At 34.6% G+C, this 22,951-nt stretch overlaps 1 protein-coding gene across 3 annotated transcripts in view; it reads left to right on the top strand.

The window, feature by feature from the left end:
* The window catches only part of LOC150107043 (uncharacterized), a 312,429-nt gene that overhangs the window by 198,225 nt on the left and 91,253 nt on the right, over nucleotides 1-22,951 (top strand). For 2 of the 3 annotated variants that reach the window (XM_090393400.1, XM_090393399.1), the window contains exons 8-9: nucleotides 15,049-15,184; nucleotides 19,502-19,595. In XM_090393400.1, coding sequence (XP_090249526.1) covers nucleotides 15,049-15,184; nucleotides 19,502-19,595 — 230 coding nt within the window. The remainder of the gene's footprint in view (nucleotides 1-15,048; nucleotides 15,185-19,501; nucleotides 19,596-22,951) is intronic. The other variant, XM_090393401.1, reaches the window with a different exon arrangement.

Genomic DNA, 22,951 nt, shown 5'->3' with positions numbered 1-22,951 from the left:
CCAGAGTGTACAGAGGATTTGAAATTGGAAGTGATCACTATTTAGTCTTGAGCAGGATAAAATTGAATTTCATATTGAAAAGATTAACATGTAAGAAAGTTTTAAAGCGAATAAAAGTTGAGCAGCTCTCAGATGTGAACTGTAAACATACACAAAGATTATTGAAGAAAAAATGAAAGAGTTTGAGAACAGGAATCAAACCTTGGAGATTCAGTGGCAAGCCTTGAAGAAAGCCCTGATTGATTCAGCTAGAGAGGCATGTGGTGAAGTTGTCTGCAAGGATAGAAAAATTAGAACTCCATGATGGACACAGGAAGTTAAAGAGGCAGTGAAGGAAAAGAAGAAAGCACATCGAAAGTTCCTGGCAAATAAGTCAGCTTGTGCTCTTAGAGAATACAGAGACAAGTGCAAGAATGCTAAACACTGTGTAAAACTAGCCAAACAAAAGTCATGGGAGGACTTTTGCAAGAATATAGAAAATAAATATCAAGACGGTGGCAAAATATTCTGGAGGTTGTTGAAGAAGCTTAGGAATGGAGGAAAGAGTGCTTTAAAAGGAGTTAGAGATGATAAAGGTGACATGAAAACGGAAGGAAAAGATATCCTTGAAGTATGGAGGACTTACTTTGAAAAACTTCTAAATGAAACAAGCAGTGATTGCAGCACAGTGGTAAAAAACACTGACCAAGCATGCAGTCAGGAATATATATCCATACTTGAAGTAGAAAAAGCCATCATAGGCATGAAATGTGTAAAAGGAGCAGGAGTAGATGATATTCAACCAGAAATGCTGAAGTATGGTGTCTTACAGTGACTGCACTGCATAGTTCAGAAAGCCAGGACAGAGGGACGAATTCCTGATGATTGGAGTAGAACTCTCATAGTACCCATATATGAAAAGTAAATAAAACTGAATGTGAGAATTACAGAGGTATTTCCCTACTGAGTGTTCCTGGCAAGATCTATGCAAGTATACTTGAGAAACGGTTGAGAAGAATTGTGGAAGAAAAGCTTGGTGAAGAATAAGCTGGATTCAGGACAAATAGAGGCTGTTAGGATCAGATCTTCACTTTACGACAAATAGTGGAGAAATCATGGGAATATAACAAAGATCTGTATTTAAGTTTTGTCGATTTGGAAAAGGCATATGACAAGTGGCCAAGAGAGAAGCTATTCAATACGCTACAGTTATATGGTGTTATATCAAGCAATACTTGGTCTTGATTTGAGTTGTAAGTCAGCAGTTAGAATTGAAGGAAGTACAGGAAGATGGTTTAATGTTAAATCTGGTGTGAGACAATGATGTACATTATCCCCTCTGTTATTCATTATCTATATGAATCACATTATGAAGGAAAGTGGTATTAAACATGATATCAAAATTGGAGATGTTAATGTCAGCTCTTTGCTTTATGCGGATGATGTTATACTTCTAAATAAATCCGCTACAAGTCTGCAAGATTCTCTATTGAATAACTGTTGTAATAGATATGGTATGAAGGTCAGCAATAAAAAGAATAGGCAGAATCATTGAAAATGTCAACTGTGTTGTGAATGGAGAACCTGTGGAACAAGTAAAACATTTCAGCTACTTAGGCAAGATTTTTAGTGAAGATGGTAAATTAAAGATATAAATAGATAACAGAATCAGCAAAGCTGGTATGGTGGGAAGTCAATTGAATAAATTCATATGGAATGAGAGAGAAATTATTCGGAACACTAAATTAGCTGTATGCAAAACAGTGTTAACCAGTTTTAACTTATGGATCTGAGAGCTGGGTCAGAAGTAAAACACATGACCAAAGACTAGAGACCGCAGATATGAGAGTCCTGAGAAAGATTAGAGGCATGAACAGATGGCATCAATGGCAATATCATATTAAAAACGAGGATATTAGGTCAGAACTTGACATTGTCAGCATCCAGGAATGCGTTAGCAGAGCTAATCTCAGGTGGCAAGCCAGGTTTGCAGCAAAACGACCCAGAGGAAGACCAAGATATAGATGAATTGATACGGTACAAAATGCTTTAGGAGATAGACATATAAGATCTGATAATGTTGGAGTTTTGGCAAGTAACAGACTGATTTGGAGGAAAATTGTAGATAGGAAGATAGTAATGATGTAATTTTTTTCATGTACTACTATCATATCCTGTACACCCCTTGAGGGTACATGGTAGGAATTTGATGATGATGATAATCATCAGAAATCCCACCTTACATTCCAGACCACCTACAACCGCCCATAGAGGATGCACCACCTAGATAGGACTTGAGAGTCACCCACGTGGTTGGCTTAGTATTGTATGGTATTTGTATATGTTACTTTAATCCCTGAAGACGTCTGAGTGACTGAGATGAAATATAAGAAGTATTAAATTCTGTTTTAATTCCTTTCTGAGTGTTGTATATAATCCATTAAGCCTCCCATATGAGATCTTATCCAGCAGTATATGAAGTACTCTGTATTTGTAACCTGGGCAGATAGGATGATCTGTTGATACCTGCCTCAGAGAATATAAGAAATATATTTGTCACCATTGTGATGGCAAGTGGGGGTTATACTACTTTAGACATCTTCTGCAGGATTAGATGTAAAAAAAAAAAAAAAAAAAGTGCTACACAGAAGTCATTACAATACAGAGAGAGAGAGACTGTCTTTGGAATCAGAAGCTATGAAACATTCCCCAAGTGTTTCAACAATTATGGGCTGTGTCAATCAGTCAAAAATCTGGAGACTATCATTTTAAGATAGCAGGGTTTTTTCTCCTGGAAACTTGGGCTTTTCATCCCATGTTCAAGTGAGATCACATGCCATTTACAGACAAAGAATACTGTTGTTATTGGTGGTGGACTGGGTGTTGGTGGCATCGATAGTAGTGTTGTGCGTAGGTAGAGAATTAAGTAGTAGGGGAGACAGATGTATAGCAAAGTAGAGTGTAGTGCCCTCCCACAATGACTTCTGGTAAGTGTCACTTAATAATAAGGATAAAGATTGACTTAATACTTGTAAACTTCTGTTTATCAAACAACAGATGGTTCCAAATTAGGACTTCAGATTTTTGTTTTATTACTTTGTTTGCATACTGTGAGTGTTTGTGTGCTCTAAAGCAACAAAATATTAGTGGCTAAATAAATAAATAGATTAATTTTAGGTTAAAGCCATCTTTGGTGACAGACAAAAATGTCATATATTGATCATAACTGTTTTACAAGAAAGTTCAAGGAAGCCTCACAAATGCTAAGGATCCCTACACAATATAACAAAAATTAATTTTTAATCTTAACCAATTTTGGTCTGCTTTCAATAAAAATCTAACTGCCATGGACCTAGGATATGACACTCACAATGCCACAGAATGTAACATCAACAACTGGCAGTGTTCCAACATGCATACAGTAATGAATTTAACGTTTTTATTCTGATTATTTATTTGTATATATCAATTGTGAAGTTCTGATAACATCTGTATAATTCATTATTTCTAGTCTTGTTGTGTACAACTTTTTTTGCTAGTACCCCTGACGATGTAAGTTTGATGACTTACTGAACTTGTAGAGTTATAATTGCATATTTTTATTAAACTCATTATTTACCTTAAAATGTGGTCTTAATACTGGAAGCTTCTCACAGAATTAAATAAGTTATTTATTTCTTTTTGTGATGTTCATTTTAACTGCAAAAATAGAAGATGAATGTAATTGCTGTTCCCTAAGGTTTGTCAGAAAAAATACCTATAATTTTGAAAAAAATACAATCTCTGCACTGTCTTGGAACCCACTTGAAATTGGCTGACCTTATTTATTATTATTTTATGGTATCTCTGGAAACTTATTGCATGAGACCCAAATCAACCATCATACACTTCAAATCCTATCATATCTCTCCTTGAATCCATTCACTGTCAGGGAACTCACAGCCAATTCTGGCAATCCATTCCACTCACCACCACTCTCCATGCAAAAAATATGATCTGCATGAGCTCTAGTTCAACTATTTGTCATATATTGAAAAATTTCACTTGCATCAATTTTATAAAACTCCTTTAATATCTTAAAACTGTCTGTCATGTTCCCCCCTCTTTTCTACCTATCAACTAAACTTTGTAACCCACAAATCTTCAGCCTATCTTCGTAGGGGGTATTCCACAAACCTGTCGCCATCTTGGTAGTTCATCTCTGAATCCTTTTGACCACCCCCTATTCCCTAAGAAACCCAGGTAACCAAATCTGTGCATAGTAGTCGTGGCAAATCATAGCCTTATAAAGAGAGATAACTTCCTTATCTTCTTGTTAGTATGTTTTGCATCATCCAAGTAATTTGCTGAGATGTTTTACCAGCTTTTTGCAATATTCCCTCAGAACTTCAACTCTTTTTTCACCATTTTTCCCAAGTTCCTGGCCTCATAGGTTTCCTGCAAACCATACCATCAATATGATACACCATATTCAACCTTTTCAACCTGAAGTGCATAACCTTACATTTTGCAACATTAAATTGACAATCATTATTTGTTCTCCTAAAGGCCAACTCCTTCATCTTAGTTTCTTGTGTTTCAAAGCTTCCATGTTCCTGCAGGTTGGCCTATTGTGTTCTAACTGGAAGGTTAGCTCAAGGTGGCTTTAAAAAATGTAAACGAATACATCAGTAATCATGACTATGGATTGTTAGATTTAGTGGATTATACCTTGGATATCATACCAACAGAAGCAAATATAGTGGGAGAAAACTACTCACTTCCCTGCAGCAAGTTCAAAGAAAGTTTTTATATAATCTGGTTGCTGTTAAAAAACGATATAATTTATATAAGTGATGTGAGAAATGGAAATAGCAGTTCTTATGCACTCTGAGTTACAATCTAGGCTTCCTAACAGATTCTAGAGAATTAAGTTTACTAAGCTTCACTTTATGTTGCTTGTGTGATTCCTACAATTTATATTGTATCCTCTGAGTATTTGGAAGCAGAAAACTGTTGAATAATTCATTCTTGTGCTATTTTCATTCTATTTAATGTCCAACATGGGAATAAAATAATTTATTGTCTTCTTTGTTAAACAGAGAAAACAAATCTGATAAATGTCATTCTTTTAAGTTCTTTACAAAAGGAAAATGTGAAATATGTTGTATTCTGTGATGAGTCTTGGGACTTCTTGGAGGTGTCATATAATAGAAATCACCTCCTTTTGAGTCATTATATCTTTGTTTTAATGGTCCACTAATATATATCATGAAATTCTTAAATTTCATTTTAATTGATGTAAGCTCATCTTGTTTCCTAATTGCCCAGGCTTCACTCCCATAGATAAGTGTTGGTCTTGTTAATATCTTGGATGGTTTAATTTTAGCACCTTTGTACTTGAATTAAAAGTTTAATTATTCTGTGCTCTGCCATACTTTTTTGAATTAAACTAATTTTGAATTCATGGTTTAATTCTAGCACCTCTGTACTTCTGTTGATTTAAAAATTTAATTAATCATTCTAAGTGCTCTGCCATACTTTGGAGTTTTATTATTATTGTCAGATTATAACCAATATAGATAAAGCAGTTTACTTGCTCATGAATCCTTAATATGCATTTTACTTCAAAGTAGTTCCTGGGAATGAAAGGCCAAAATTTTGGTTTTTACGGTTGATATTTCCATATTAATTTTTTCAGCAATAAAGTTGAAAATTGCTGCACAGAATATTGCATTTATTTTTTCGTTATTTGCCAGGAGTACCCGATCCTTTGTATATAATCAGAGAATATTGCAAATTGTCTTTATTATTTGTGAGGAGTAATCATCTTTGATGTGTGTGGAGATGGCGATCACTTCACAATGCTATATTTGTATTAACTGTCAGTGTCCAGTGTGTGATAATGGCGTTGATGTATATTTATATATATCATATATTAAAGATTAATTGTGATAAAGGCCATGTCTGATGCCATGATTTATTGGTTTCCAACTTGATAGTTCAGTTCCCAATTTGACTGCTACGAGGTTATACCTCTGAGAAAGATCCTAATCCTTTAATCCTTTTACTAAGAAAGCATTAAAAATGTTATTTAATTCTTCCAGTATTTCATCGCAGTCACTGGACATCATCAGTGATTACAATATGAGGCATAACACACACAGAGAGAGAGAGAAAGGCAACACAAACTAAGTGAAACACGTGGATGAAAGACTAAAGTTCTAACTAGGTGTGGTGGCCTTGGTTGTAAACTGGGATCTCGAAGTATTAGTGTTTCCCATATTTTGGGAAGTTTTATGCAACCATGTTTATTTAGATTAGGTTGATTTTTGAGATCAACTGCATATTCCAAAAAATAGTCTTTCTCTTCTAATTTACTGCAATGGGGCATGGTGGGCTTTTTCCAATTGATTCTATGAACTGTATCTAAAGCATGGTCTCCAAGGCCTAATTGACCATAGTCATGACTGCAGATGTATTTTTTGTGTTCTTCCAAGAGGATGTTGGCTGATCTTTCTGTATATCCATAGTAGACCCCACTTGCAGAAGCAGGGTACTTTATACAGAGAGAGAGAGAAGGGAGATGTTCTTTAATAGAATGTATGAGGATAGCAAGCTTTTGGTGGGGGCTAGAAAGCTGTTCAGATATTGTATTTCTTTAAGATTCTGGCTAATTTTTCTGAAGTGCCTCAGTCATGCAGAATGATAATAGCATTACAAAATTTTTTACTAAAATAAAGAGCAAAAGGACTTCAGTTCGGCGATGCAAAATTATATAAGTGGATATTAAATCCAGCATTATTTCAAAGCTGAATATAGACGCTATGAAAGTTTCGTAAAAATAAGTTGACCAGGGAGCTTCTTATGGGAATACACTCACTGGCATTCATGAGTTGCCTTAATGCAGAGACTACTTAGAAAATATAAACACTGTTCAAGTGTCTATATATTCGCTTTCTATTAGTTCATTTTGATAAAGTTTCACTGGCCTGACAGCTGTTTTGAACTGATTGGCTCTTCTCAGAGACCAGGCAGAAACCTTAAGAGAGCCAAAGCTCTACTTCAGCGCTAATGAACTTGAAATGTTGGAAAGGTTTATTTTTCATAAGTAAGCGAATTTTGGCTTGCATTTATTTACAAAGTAAATAAATAAACCACATAAAAATATTGCTAAGTATATAAATGCAAATACTACTTCTTTCATACTACAACATTGTAAATAACTTATAGTATTTAAAATAATTTTATGCAGTCTGCATATTTAATTTTTAATATTAATTGCATACAAGTTGCAAAATCTCTGTCACTTCAGTGTCATGTGTTGACTAGTGTTTAAGAAGTAACAAGGAACCTAGAGATCATAGTCCTTTAGGAAAACTTCCCAGAGTAGAGCAGTAGATGGAATGAATGATGTGGATTAATTCTTATAAATTAATCCACATCATTGTGGATTAATTTATAAGAATTAATATAATTTATAAGAATTATTAATTTATAATAATCTCAAACTGTGGTACATTACGTTATTTTTGGTGGTACAATTTTTGCAAAATATTTAAATAAATGTTCAGAAACATGTATTTTAATATTGTAAAGAGTAGACTGTTCCAAGAATTTAGCTTGGTGAATCGAATAAAACGAACAAATAAATTTTATTGCAGTTTTATATGAATCTTCAGATGCGAAGTCTCTCATTAGCGTGTCATAAGGGTTTTCATATTTAATATTTATTTTGAAACAGTATTTTTGTGTGTAAAAAAATTATAATAAACAAAGTACATATAACATAATGAAAAACAAAAGCAATAGATTGTTGCAAGTTTAAGAGTAATATATTATTTTACATGAAAATGTATTTTATTAAGATAATTATGTGATATTCTGTTTAAAAAATAAAGGAAAGTTATTATTTAACATAAATGATATTAAAAATAAATATTATGTTTATATTTGTATGAATGTGGAGTGGCGTTTTTGATTTGTGCTGACACTGCTATTAAGACAGTACCACTACTGATATGCGATGTTCTTGCGAACGCCTGGGAATGTGCTGAATTTTGTTTATGAATGAGATCACTACCAAAGTATACAGAATATAATAACAGTAGCGTCACTTTCTTTGACATTATAATGTCAAATAAAATGTCATTATAATGACAATATCCTCGTTATAATGGACAAATGGTTAGGAATTGAAAATCAAAGAGGAAACGGTTGGTAGACGACACTGACACAGCTATCACTTCTAGTTTTAATCCTGAATCTCATGAAGCATTTAGAAAACGAAATGCTACTGCTACAAGAAAGTATAATGAAAATTATTTGGAATATGGATTTTTTTGGAATGAGGATGAAAACGACCCAGGCCCCAGTGCATTATTTGTTACGAACAATTTTCGAATCACTCAATGAAACCATCGCTTCTACTACAGCATTTTCAAAATGAATATGCCTGTTTAAAAGGTAACCCTCTCGACTTTTTTAAAAGAAAACGAACTGAAATGAAAACTAACAAACGTTCACTTCATTCTTTTACTACAATTAACGAACAAGCAGAGGAAGCATCATATTTGGTTAGTTTGAGAATTGCTCAAACTGCAAAACCACATACTATTGGAGAAACTTTAATATTACCTACAGCCTAAGACATTGTGATGTCTATTCTTGGCCCTACAGCAGCAGCCAAGTTGAATGTTGTTTCTTTGTCAGATGACACTGTTTTGTGACAAATTAAAGAAATGGCAGCTCAAGTAAAACAAACACTAATCGAAAATATGAAGCAAAGCAATTATTTTGCAATTCAGTTCGATGAAAGTACAGACGTAAACAACTTTGCACAGTTGATGGCTTATATTCGATATGAAAGAGAACAAGTCATAGATAAAGAATTCTTATTTTGCTAGCCTCTTACAAATCATACCACAGCAGATGAGATTTTTAAGAAAATTAATGAGTTTATCACTGGCCATGAAATAAATTGGAAAAAATATTTGGCCGATATTTTTAGAAAACTGAACGAACTGAATTCTAGTTTACAAGGTTCCAATATAACTGTCTTTACTGTACATGACAAAATAAATGCAGCTGTGAAAAAACTAGAATACATAATTAAGGACGTGAAAAGGAAGAAAATTGCTACATCACCAACATTAGAAGAGTATCTCCAGGAAAATGATCTGTCACTGAATGAACTACTAATTGAAGATATAGAAAAACACTGCATAGGACTTGTTAATAATTTTCATTCCTACTTTCCTGAAAATTTAGAAAATGAAAGTTGGATAAGAGATCTGTTTCCTTTTTTGGATACTGTGCTAGATAATTTTTCAATTCATAGATATTTTATTTCATGTGACAGAAATCTCATGAATGAGTTCAAAAAAGGTAACTTATGCAATTTTTGGTTAAAAAGAAGAGATTAATACAGTAGTACCTTGGATTGCAAGTAACTTGGTCTGCGAGTGTTTTGCAAGACAAGCAAAAATTTTTAATAAATTTTAACTTGATAAACAAGCGAGGTCTTGCAATATGAGTACTGTATTACCTATACGCTTTGTCTGCCGAGCGTCACGTGATCACAAGTCGCTCGGGATTGTGGGTAATCGTCTCACATGCGCGGTCTCAGTCGGCATACCTCATTCTTATAGTCAACATTCGTGCTAGTGTTGTGACCATGTGTGTGTGCGTAAAGCATTTTTTTATTTTGCTGTCCAAATGTAGTGACTGTTCTTTATTAACCGTACTACGACAGTGGCCCAATGAAGAAAAGGAAGGTGGTAAGAAGAAAGAGATGATTACGGTAGAAGTTAAGAAGGGAAGCACGAATAAAGTATGCAAGTGGCTGCCATCGCAAGATTGCGATGAAGAGGAGAAAAAGTCAGAGACATCCCTCTCTTCAAATGAGATTAGGGAGGTGTGTAAAATGTGGGAAACAGTGCAAAATTTTGTAGAAAAGCACCACAAGTAAGGCTGTAGCAGTGCGAGCGATGAATCTGTTTAACGACAATGCAATGTCATATTTCCGTGCAATCCTCAAAAGGAGGCAAAAGCAAGTATCATTGGATAGGTTCCTTGTTAAAGTCGCACAAAAAGAAAAAGAGTCGACAGATAGCAGTGATTCCGTTAGTGACAGTGAAAGTCGTCCTACCCAATACAATTACTGTAATATGCAATTGTAATGTAATTAATAAATTCGATTACTTTATGTATTTTGTATTAATCATTTTTATATGAATATTTTTGAGTTTTGGAACGAATCATCTGAGTTTCTATTATTTCTTATGGGGAAATTCGCTTTGATATAAGAGTGCCTTTGGATTACGAGCACGTTTCCGGAACGAATTATGCTCACAAACCAAGGTACCACTGTATAAGTATATTTCCGACAAAGTGATAAAATTTTTAATGCCTTTCAACACATCATGTCTTTGCGAAACTGGGTTTTCAGCCATGCTATTAATTAAAAATAAATATAGGACACGGTTGCAACTTGAACCTGACTTATGTTTGAAATTAATGAAGATAAAGCCCGACATATTGAAATTGGTTACAATGAAACAGGCTCATCTGTCGCATTAATCCTCACCAATAATAAATCTCCTTAATATTTGCTCATATATTATTACCCACCATTTACTATATTTCATTATAATGTAAAAGTTTCATTTACGAATATAAATGAATAATATAGATTTAAAATGTTTTATTCTTTGAATATAAACACTCCATTTGGGATGTACTGATTTTTAATTGGGAAATGCTTTTATGGTGGTACATATATTTTTTGATTCTTATTTATGTGGTACAAAATTTAAAATTTAAAATTCTTCCACACATAAAATCATCTAGATGATTTCATGTGTGGAAGAATTATTGGAAAGCTTGAAGAAGGCAGCATAATTACTGATATTGCAAGAGATTTTGGAATCTCACATAGCATTGTATCCGGCAGGGGTTCAAACCAATTGAATTTGTTCCAGACATTTGCTAAGAGGTTGTCTTTACTCTACCACAAAGCATGAAGACAGATTTTTGGTTATACCAACAAAACGTAATCAACACACCATGGCAGGTCAGGTTCATGCAAGCACAGCTACAGGGATATTCGACAATGGAAAGACATCTGCAACAGATGAGGCCTATATGCCCAAAGACCTGTATTCTGCATCCTTTTATCCACAGCTCATCGTAGAGCAAATTTTCCATTGTGTTGTTTCTATAAAAATTGAATAAGACACCAATGTGCTAATGTACTCTTGACAGATGAGTCATTTGTCTTTTCTCTGATTCTGTATGACATTTGATCTGATGTGAAAGTGGTACTACTTACCATCGCAAGAATGTCCTTGAAAGGAATAGATATAGCAGTGCTGGGGTCATACTGAACTACAAATTCTGGAAAAAGGTACTATGACTGGTGAAGAATATTGCAACAAATTTCTTCATCATGATTGATTGATTCATGGTGCTATAAGTAAAGAATTAATTTTTATGGATGACAATGACATGTACACGAGCATTGGAGATTCTTGTGGAGACCGAGGATGGTAATTGAATGGAGTGGCCAGCATGCTCCCCAGATCTCAACTGTATAAAAGACATTTGGGGTGCAATAGGAAGATGCATTGCTGCTGGAAATTCCCCTCGAGAAATCAACCAAGGCCTTATCCTTGCTCTGGAGGAGGAGTGGGCCAGTTTGCCTCAAGAACTCTTGAATCGTGAGATCTGAATCTCAGTTCTGGGTGGACACATTCTATACTGAAATGTCTCTCCGTGCAGTTTTCTATAATTAATTCCTTAAGTATATGCTTAGAAAATTTGTAACTTTTGCCAAAAACATATTGCAATTTAATTTGTATGAAATTTATAACATTTTTGTGTAGTATAATTTATTAATATGTTGACAATAAAATGTAAAAATGTAGTTTTGGACACCAGTGTATTAGGGTCCCTTTGTTTGTGAGATGTTAAGGCATGAGAATCTATTGTGTTTCTTGAACAAGGGCAGAAGATGTAGGCTTTGGGAAAGACAGAGTGAGGGAGATTTTTCCAGGGAACATTTAGATGGAATTAAAGAGGGGGGGGGGGAAGAGAAGTTGGTTCATGAGGATTGAAGGGCTGAACACTAGGTAATGATCAGCAACTTTGGTCTCAGAAGGAAGTGAATGAATGATGGACAGTTCAGTAAATCTTTGATGAAAATACCCATAAGGAGGCAGTAAGTAGATACAGAAGTGGAGGGGGGGGGATTCCTTTTGAAAATTTGAGAAATCATAAAGCATTTTTAGCTATGGTAACATGAAATATGTAAACACTATTCCAAGGTTGGTTGGATTTAGGATTTATGTAGTAGTTTTAGTTATACAGATGAAAAGTGTCTGGAGTGAATGCAATGTGTTTATGCCAGGAAAGGCAAAAGATGTCAAGAAACAAAATAGGAGGAAATGAAATAGTGAGATCTTTCTTGCAAGAAATAAAACAGGATTGTAGTTTCTTAGCATTAAAGTTCACAAGGTTTCCTTTTGAAGAATAAAAAGAGATCAGAATTTCATGCATTTATTACAGAAAATCTTGAAGCTTGGATTGCTTAGGTATACTACAAAGTATGTCATATGAAGAAGAGAATTGGTGTACTCTCATCAACAAAAAGAACAATACACATTTCTGCAATGAGCTAGTTTCTGACCATTAGGAATTTTTCTCACAGAGAAAGCAGCAGTACAATACCCCCTTATGCTTATGAGTGGTATACATTTTTCTGTTCTGCAATTGAAATGCAACTGAGAATAAAACATTTTAACTAGTATGAATGATTTCTAATAATTGAATCAACACGGTTTACTTTTTATTCAGTAACTTAGTTTTGCATTATAATGTATTGTATATGTATTTGAGTTTTAAAAACTGTGGCTGATATTTGCTGTACACATCATTTCAGAGGTGTAGAGAGGAATTAGTCTGCATCTGCAGTTGAAACAAATAATTGAAATCTGCCTCTCTCTCTATTATCAGTTTAAATAAAAATTATTTACTGTACAGTGCATGTTTACTCTCATGTTTATTCACTTTTCCTCTTTTCAGGCATAGTGAATTAGAGAATACAAAAGCCTTGAAACAAAGTAGTAACATTAGAATAGAACCACGAAATACAAGAAAATTTATTGAAAGAAAAAAGGGATTGGTGGCAATGTGGTCATATTTGTTACAGCCAAATCCTCAGATGTAATTACTAGGTCAAGCACTCTCTGACCCTTAGTATTTTCCATTACATGCTGTCACAGATAGTTATCCCTTAATAACCGCATAAAATCCAGTTCCTTCCTCCCGTGTGTCCTCTCCTCACTCCAATCAATGCGACCATAGTTGAAATCTCCCATAATAATCACCCTCCTTCCACCCATTTCTTCTATTTGCTTGTGCATACTGTCACCACCATCTTTTCCATCACCTGGTCTATAGCAGCACCCAATTGTATATTTAGTTCTGCTAGCCACAATCTCACACCAAGGCCTTTGACAGGATTCCACATGGAATTCTAATCAGTAAATTGCAGCATATGGGAATGGACATAGGGTTGGTGAGATGGATAGGAGGGTGGTTGACGGAGAGATATCAGAGAGTGGTTTACTCGGGAATTGAGTCCACAAGACGGCCTGTGACTAGTGGTGTGCCACAAGGATCTGTTCTTGGACCACTGCTGTTTAATTTGTTCATAAATGATATAGGAAATGATCTGAGAGGAACAGTTCATTTGTTTGCGGATGATGCGAAGTTGGGTAGGGCAATAGTGAATGCGGATGACGTCAAAATTTTGCAGGATGATTTGGATAGATTGGAGGTCTGGGCTAAGGAGAATGGATGTCAGTTTAATGTGGCAAAATGTAAGGTTATGCATTTTGGGGTGAAAAGATTGGCGGCAGTTTACTGCATTGGTGGAACCCTGCTCCAGGAAATTGATGAGGCACGAGATTTAGGAGTGTTGGTAGATAAGGAATTGAAATTTAGGGGACACATTGCAAAATTGACCAAAACAGCTCATCAAATCACTTGGTTGCTGAAGAATACGTTGACAAGCAGGTTATTGTTCCTCTCTATCGAGCCTTGATAAGACCCCATCTAGACTACTGTGCTCAGATTTGGTCACCTAGGTTTCTTCTTGATGGGGAGGAGGTGGAGAGGATCCAGAGGCGAGTGACCAAGATGATAGCAGGTCTGTGGAATGAACCGTATGAGAACAGGTTGAGGATTTGTGGGTTGCAAAAATTGGTTGATAGGCGGAGGAGGGGAGATATGATTGAGACATTCAAATTACTGAAGGGTTTCTATACAATTAATTCAGAAGATATTTTTGAGAACAGGGCTGGTTGTGGGAGGACTAGGGGACATCCATGGAAACTGGGCAAAAGTGTGGTTAGTAACGGTGTTAGAGCTGGATTCTTTACTTTTAGAGTAGTGAATGAGTGGAATGCCCTCCCTGAGTCTGTAGTGGATGCTGTGACAGTGAATGAGTTTAAGGCGAGGTATGATAGATACTGTATGAATGTCAAATAGTTGTGATGAATATGATTTGGGGCCTCCCTCGATGAGTCAAATGACTCCCTGGAGTTGCCCGTAATAATAGTAATAATCCTATAGTTCCTGTAGGATTATAGAATCCTAGAATTCTACGGGACTAACTGTTAAATCTTCTTAACGTCAAAATGTGTAATTTCTTCAAAACTATAGGATTCCCTCTCCCTTAAAATAAAAATGTTTAAACATTTTTATTTTAAGCAGATTTAAACAGTTAGTCCTGCAATATTTTAAATTTTGAATTGATAAATAAATGTGTTACCATGAAGCTTAACTTTTTAATGGTTCCTTTTATCAATGTATTCCTATGGGAGATTAAGGTTTAATTTATGACAGTTCATAATGGTTTCCTGTAAAAAAAAAAAAAAAAAAAAAAAATGGGAACTACTTCATTAATAGTAATTCTATGTCTGCTCTCTTACTTATCTGGGCCTAATTTTAAGTTTACCTTCTTATGATGTTGCTTTCTTGTTTCCAGTTTGATATTTCAAGCATAAGTTTCTTTTAATTCCTTAGAATGAACAAGAGTTTCGTGGTTTTGATAGGCCACGTCTGCATGATGGATACTCTAGTAGCCAGAGTCGACCAATGCGTTCTCAGTCTGTTGACCGAGAATTACGTCCACACAGGCTTCCAAATGATAGGTATTTTGGTAAGTGTGAGTGTGTAAAATTAACTTAGTTTTGTGTTACTTAGTATGGCAAGTGTAGACATTCATTGGTGATATTATTACTAGGAGATAGTATAGAAAGATTGTTGTACTCGCTGTTAACATCCAGGATGCAATAAACAGACCTTGAGGTCAACTGCACTTTTATATTTTTGCACATAATGAAGCAGTAAAGAACATTCCCAATGTATATGCATGGCTCCAGAAATCTACTTGCCACAGGTGAATTATCAAGACAAGTGTTTGAGTGAATTTTCAGCCTAGTTCTAAATGCATTCAAAATATATTTTCACATAATTTACACTTTTTTTTATCATCTTAAAACATTCTCATTCACTGTGTGCAAAAATATAAAAGTGCAGTTGACCTCAAGGTCTGTTTATTGCATCCTGGATGTTAACAGCGAGTACAACAATCTTTCTATACTATCTCCTAGTAATAATATCAAACATCCAGGATGTTTGATATTATTACTAGGAATAACAATGCCGCTGGAATTGCTAGGAATAACAATAACAATGCCGCTGATCAAAGTTTTTGATCAGCGGCATTGTTGTCAACAATTTCATTAAAGAAGCTTTATTTCCAACTATTCTTATGTAATTATGAAGGAATTAGCATATGAAATGAATTTAGCCAATACCAAAATGATGTCAGTTATTACTAGTGTTATTACACAAGTATTAGTTAAGGAAATCAAATGAGTTAGGCTTCTCTTATTGCTTCTATAGCTTTTAAATGAGAATTAACTTATCTATTATGAGATACATAGGTAAAAATTAGAAACTGATAGAGGCATTTATTACTTTAATTCCTCTGCAAGTTGCAGTGTACTTGGATAAATTTAGAGTGAAATAAACAAGGTATTCTTGCCTCAGTACTCCATAATGCTGGCCTGATTGGCTGAGTGGTTAGCGTATCCGCTCTCCAGCCAAAAGGCTGTGGGTTCGAATCCTGCCATGGGCATGGATGTTTGTGATTGTCTGGGAAATTAGTAGTAGTGGTGGTGACAGTGGTGGATGATGATGATTGTAGTTGTGGTTTGTTGTAGTTGGTGAATTGAGTGGTGGAGATAGAGAGTTGTAGAGCAGGTGCCCTGCCTTGATGAGTCATTGGACTCTCTGAATGTGTCATGTAATAAAAAAATAATGCATAGCACACTCCCTTTCAGGCTAAGAAACAGTTTGCACTCAGTATCTTCACTACTAGGCTACTAATGTAAATTCAGCGGTCTCTATGTATAATTTGCCTAGTTGTGTTGGTGCCTTACACAGAAAAATTATTTACTTATGAAGAGATTGGTTAGTGTGCATTGGAAAAGTTAGAGCAGGTAACATACTGAAAAAAAAAAAAAAAATTGGCTAGCAAAATTAAAGAGACATGCCAGATCTTATATTAACACATTGCATTCAACATAATTTGAATCCAGCTGTTTTAAATTCTATTAAAGATATTCTCTTTGTTGCTGAAATTGAAACAAAAATTATGTACCTTTTACCAGAATTCACCAAAAAGATGGAAAGAATTGAGGAAAAGCAGCAGCGAAGTTACAAACAAAAATTCTGAAGTTCAGGTATCGGCATTTTGTAAGGTACCTATGTCTAATAGAGTGGGGGCACTGACTGCACTTGTTGACATCTACTCTGCAGTGGCAATACGTTTAGAGGAAATGGCCGTGGAAGAGGGAATGATGCCACAACATTAAAAGGCATTTTAAAGAAAAAGAAGACATGCATTGGTATTCAGATAACATTTGCAGAGAGCTATTCCAGTCAGCGAACGAGTGGTAATATATTCAAAGTTGAGGAGAAGCAATGAGTAACAAGAACAGCTTTCCATTTCTCTTACAACTGCTTGAAGTTGTAGCCATTGTACCAGCAAGTATGTCATCATGTGAACAAGGTTTTAGTCAAATGAGTCTAATTAAAGGGAATTTGAAGTCATCAATGAATCCCTCCACCCTGAATGATTTATTGATGATACATATTAATGGCCACTCTTTGCAGGATATTATTCAAGAAAAGTCACACTGCAGGACATGTGAAACCTATATGTAAATGAACAAGTAATAAAAAAAGTGTTAGTAGCATGCATTTTAAATTCACATCAAAAGGAAAGGATATTTCTGTATAATTGTGTGTAATGTGTAGTAAATATATAACTTTATTTAGTCACATAACATTTAGTTTTTTTAAAAGATCACTTATTACAATATTTATAACATAGACCAATACTTTAGGCTAGTAGATTTATGTTGTATTTCTGAAGTCCTGAATATACTGATATCATTGATATAAAGAATCAAAGTAGAAAAACAAGTAAACAAAATGGGTATTTAAAAAAAGAAAGAAAGAAAGATCACACATTCGATCAGCTGCCAGATCGAATGTGTGATCCATCCTGATAGTAACAAATCAGAAGACTTCCTAACCAGCTAGTGAATTATCCTATTGCTATCAATCATAGCATAATCATTCTCAGACATCATCTGGTTGAACATTGTCAAGGCTACATATTAACATGAAACTGGGTTGTTTCTTCTGATTGGATAGTGTGTCTTTATTGTCCCACTGTGTTCTTACTGTTTAACTTTTAAAAAAAAAACAACTATTTCCACATTGGCATGATTAACATTCTTGGCCTTGTAATATAAATAGTGTCTTACCACTTCCAAACTTTTATCTTTTATTTATTCCTTTGTTTGGGTTTGATGCTATGCAGAAGAGGACAGTCCTCTAATAGATCTTTCTCTTACAGACTTGCTCCAGTCACTGAGAAACAAAGGCATAAGACAAAAACGGAGCATAATGTTTTTTGTTACTGTGTTATTTCTGTAAATAGTTTCATTGCTGCTGTAGCACTCTTCCACCTGATGACAACCATAATTTCTGCACTTAAGGACATTCATGTACTGATCTGTATCCATACACAGCTCACTTTCAAACTTATGAAATAACTTCTTTTCTCCTGACTGTTCTTCGGAAAACCCTTCCCCACATTCTTTTCCTGCAGAACCAAAACTTTCAGCTGTTCAGCACCTCACCAGGATCCTCTTTCTCCATAATTATTTTTACACACATGGAATGGTAACTGATGTTCTCTTAGGAATAACAGATTTGGTTTTGGTGGATATAAGTGTCAGTGCACCTCATTCATGTTAAGGCTATGAATGTTGATGTAGGCACTTGCAAGTATTACTCTGTTTTTATTACTGTTTGCTCACACTTGATTATGGATCATAAGCTTTGGCATAGAAAATATCCTTCCATGATGTGATCCAGTCCACCATGAGGAAATATAAATGCTTCTCATGCATTCTGTACATTGTTCACTGAACTGTTAGGCTCAGGGTGGACGATTCTGCTTTTACTCTTCAGTAGAAGCATTTGTTACTTATTGTGCTCTGAAAATAAAATCTTTACCTGATCCTACCCTACATGGACTACCATAATTTACCTTATGCTGGCAGGTTAAGTACAACACACGTCAGACTACAATTTGTCCCTTTGATATGCAGGTCAAAGATGTCATTCAAGCTTTATAGCATATCTAGATAATATTTCCTTACAAAACCTTATAGTTGCCTTCCATGTTGGCAAGTTTCTGAACAATGCTGACTCCTATTGTGCAATCTAAGAAAGTTTATTACTCATTCAGCAGCTGTCAGCACATAAAGGGCACAGTACTGATTTTCTACCTGATCTGTACAGTGCTCAGATCTGCGTCATGTATTGGATATGCTGCTGTCTTTCCAGACAGATCCTACTGTAATGCTGTATGTATAATGCTAAACTGCATATTGCAGTTGAACACATAAGAAAATTACTGTCAAATATCAATGATTAACATAATCCTCATCCACTACTCTGAAATAGAACAATTATTTCATTGAATAAAAATGCTTAATCTTAGATGTTCAGTTGCATTGGAATTTGTGTTTGTTAGACCATTGCAGACAACTAGTAAAATAACAAATATATTTATTAATAGAAGTTATCCTCTTTATGCAATCTTGGATGAAAATTTGATCTCTTCAGAGTATTGCAGAGATTCAAAGAATAAGTTGATTAGATTTTTTCAGTCATTTGTTTAGCGACCTAAAATTTTGAACTTTAAAAAATTCATTGTTTGTAGTATAGTCTATTCTTTTAAACACAGTGTTTTTTATTCAGCCTAATCTTGATTTTATTTCATGCATTGAAATGAGTGGATGTTTGTGTATTTAACATTAAAGCATTAATTCTATTAATGTCACTACATTTTTTGGTTTAATTTTTTATTAATCCTTTCATGTGAAAGAAGAAAAGGGTGATTATGTTAGAGAGAGTGATCACAGACGTGAAGGTTTTCCTGATTTTCATCGACCTCTTCCTAATGATCCATCTGATTTAAGGTAACATTACAAGTGAAGCAATTTTCTTTTTAGTTTGTTTTAACAATATACTAAGGAATCGATAAATTTCAAACTTTTTTTTTAAAATTGAAACTTTATTAAAACTGAAGAAGTAGTACAAATGAAAATATAATATAATAGATGCAACAAGTATTTAGAACAATATAATAAATACTACATAGTAAAAAGTAATACTACATGTGTTATAAAAAATATCCTGCAATTATAATATAGTTAAAGAAAAGACCAAAATAAAGAACAGAAAATGGAAAGAGACTAAAAGAAACTGTACAACATATGTAACCAGGGGCTATACCAAAGGCAATATCCATACTGGTTACTATAAAATTACAAATGTAGATGACACAGTGACTAAAAAATTAAATCGACATATCTATGGGGCACATGTGATTGCAACATAATATATAACATTTAAAGTAATTTCCTATATGTGTTTAAAATTAGTCATCATTATTTAGTCCCATGAGGTAGTCTCTCAGTTTTTTTTCTAAAAGTGTATCCTGTGTAGACTTTATTTTATTAGGCAGGTTATTGTAGCTGCTTGTTAAGTGCTCAAAAAACGAGATATGGGAGTTCCATTTCAGGTTGCTGTTCGATATGGAGGCCCAAATACTTTAATTTTTTTTTTTTTTTTTTTTGACTAAACTACGGTTACAGTTTTGTGTACCAGTACTCAATGGCATTTCATGCCATTTTATAGTTATATCACGATCTGTCTTATCTGTTAAGGTGAAATCTGTATTTAGTTTTATTGGTATTAATTTTAAGGCTATTATTGCTAAACTTATTGTTAGTTCCAACATATAGTTAATCCTGTTTTCTAAATCCTCAAGGGTCATTTCAGTATATATTAATGCTTTGTCACGGCAAATGATATCATTTTGTCAAAAAGTTTGAACTCACACAGGTTATTTACATATATTAAAAACAGTATAGGTCCTAGCACCGAACCCTGTGGTAATCTGTATTTTATTATTTTTTTGTGCTTTTGAAGGTCCCATAGCTGTAAGTTTTAAAAGAGGTAAACCGTGAGTAGACATAACTATACATAATAAATAACGGAAAAACTCACGTAGAAATATTATACTATTAAATAATATTTCTACGTGAGTTTTTACGTTATTTATTATGTATAGTCCCATAGCTGATATATTGTTTTCTATTATTTAAATAAGATTTGAACCAATCATTTGTAATGTATCTAATGCCATATCTAGACATTTTCACAAGGAGCAAGTTTTGATGCACACAGTTGAAACGTTTTAGATATATCAAGAAAAACAGCTGCCATATACATTCATTATCTATTTCATACTATGTTTTATGAAAAGAATAACAAGTAAGAAAGTTTTAAGGCAAATAAAAGTTCAACAGCTCTCAGATGTGAACTGTAGACTAAAATACACAAAGATTATTGAAGAAAGAGTTTGAGAACAGAAACCAAACCTTGGAGATTCAGTGGCAAGCCTTGAAGAAAACCATGATTAATTCAGCCAGAGAGGTATGTGGTGAGGTTGTCTGCAAGGATAGAAAAATCAGAACTCCATGGCGGACACAGGAATTTAAAAAGGCAGTGAAGGAAAAGAAGAAAGCATATCAAAAGTTCCTGGCAAATAAGTCAGCTTTTCCTCTTAGAGAATACAGAGACAAATGTAAGAAAGCAAAGCACTGTGTAAAACTAGCTAAACAAAAGTCATTGGAGGATTTTGGCAAGAACATAGAAAATAAATATCGAGAAGATGGTAAGATATTCTGGTTGTTCTGGTTAAGATATTCTGGAGGTTGTTGAAGAAGCTTAGAAATGGAGGAAAGAGTGCTGTAAAAGGAGTTAGAGATGGTAAAGGTGACATGAAAACAGGAGAAAAAGATATCCTTGAAGTATGGAGTAATTATTTTGAAAAATTGCTAAATGAAACAAGCAGAGATAGCACAGTGGTAAAAAAACACTCAACACATATAGTCAGGAATACATATCCATACTTGAACTAGAAAAAGCCATCAAAGACTTGAAATGTGGAAAGGCAGCAGGAATAGATGATATTCGACCAGAAATGCTGAAGCATGGTGGTATAAGAGTCTTACAGTGGCTGCACTGCGTAGTTCAGAAAGCCTGGACAGAGGGACGAATTCCCGATGATTGGAGTAGAGCTCTCATAGTACCCATATATAAAAAGGGAAATAAAACTGAATGTGAGAATTACAGAGGTATTTCCCTACTGAATGTTTCTGGCAAGATCTATGCAAGTATACTTGAGAAATGGTTGAGAAGAATTGTGGAAGAAAAGCTTGGTGAAGAACAAGCTGGATTCAGGCCAAATAGAGGCTGTCAGGATCAGATCTTCACTTTATGACAAATAGTTGAAAAAGCATGGAAGTATAACAAAGATCTGTATTTAAGTTTTGTCGATCTGGAAAAGACATATGGCATGGTGCCAAAAGAGAGAGAAGCTATTCAATACACTACAGTTATATTGGTGTCAATGGGGCATTATATCAAGTTCCACATTTCAACTTTCCACACTTAGTCTTTATTTGAGTTGTAAGTCAACAGTTAGAATTGAAGGAAGTACAGGAAGATGGTTTAATGTTAAATCTGGTGTGAGACAAGGATGTACATTATCACCTCTGTTATTCATTATCTATATGGATCACATTATGAAGGAAAGTGGTATTAAACATGATATCAGAATTGGAGATGTTAATGTCAGCTCTTTGTTGAAAGTTTATTTTTCACTTGGTTAGACTATAATAAATTTAGTTTAATCATTTATCCAAATGCGAGCAAACAAAGTTTGCACCTGAAAGTATCTTCAGGACAGGGGTAAGGTGGTACAACACCGGGAAACTCATTGCAAAGGTGGACCAAGCTAACATCACTCCTATCTCAGTATCTCCCATAATGCAAAACACATCTCCTTGCGGATATGTATAATGTTATGCATTAAGAGAAGGGCCACTACCCAGACTAGTTTCGACCTTTATTGAGGTCTCTTCAGTGGGATAAAGGATTAAACTAAATTTATTATAGTCTAACTAAGTGAAAAATAAACTTTCAACATCTTTCTCTAAATCCAGAGTAATTTAATAAAAAGGAGGCACACCTTTTGGCATCTCCTATAGGTAAAGATGACCTCGCCATTGCTTCTGCTTGGTATCTACACTTCTGGGCCTGGCTCGCACTGAAGAGACCTCAATAAAGGTCAAAACTGGGTGGTGGCCCTTCCCTTAATGCATAACATTATACATATCCGCAAGGAGATGTGTTTTGCATTATGGGAGATACTGAGATAGGAGTGATGTTAGCTTGCTCCACCTTTGCAACAAGTTGTCCGCTG

The sequence above is a fragment of the Typopeltis vanoorti genome, chromosome 5, assembly GCF_054136105.1.
Source record: "Typopeltis vanoorti isolate ZY-2024b chromosome 5, IOZ_Tvanoo_1.0, whole genome shotgun sequence".
Taxonomy (NCBI): Eukaryota; Metazoa; Arthropoda; class Arachnida; order Uropygi; family Thelyphonidae; genus Typopeltis; species Typopeltis vanoorti.
Note: the sequence above shows the minus strand (reverse complement) of the source record. Positions and strands in the feature narration are given on the sequence as shown.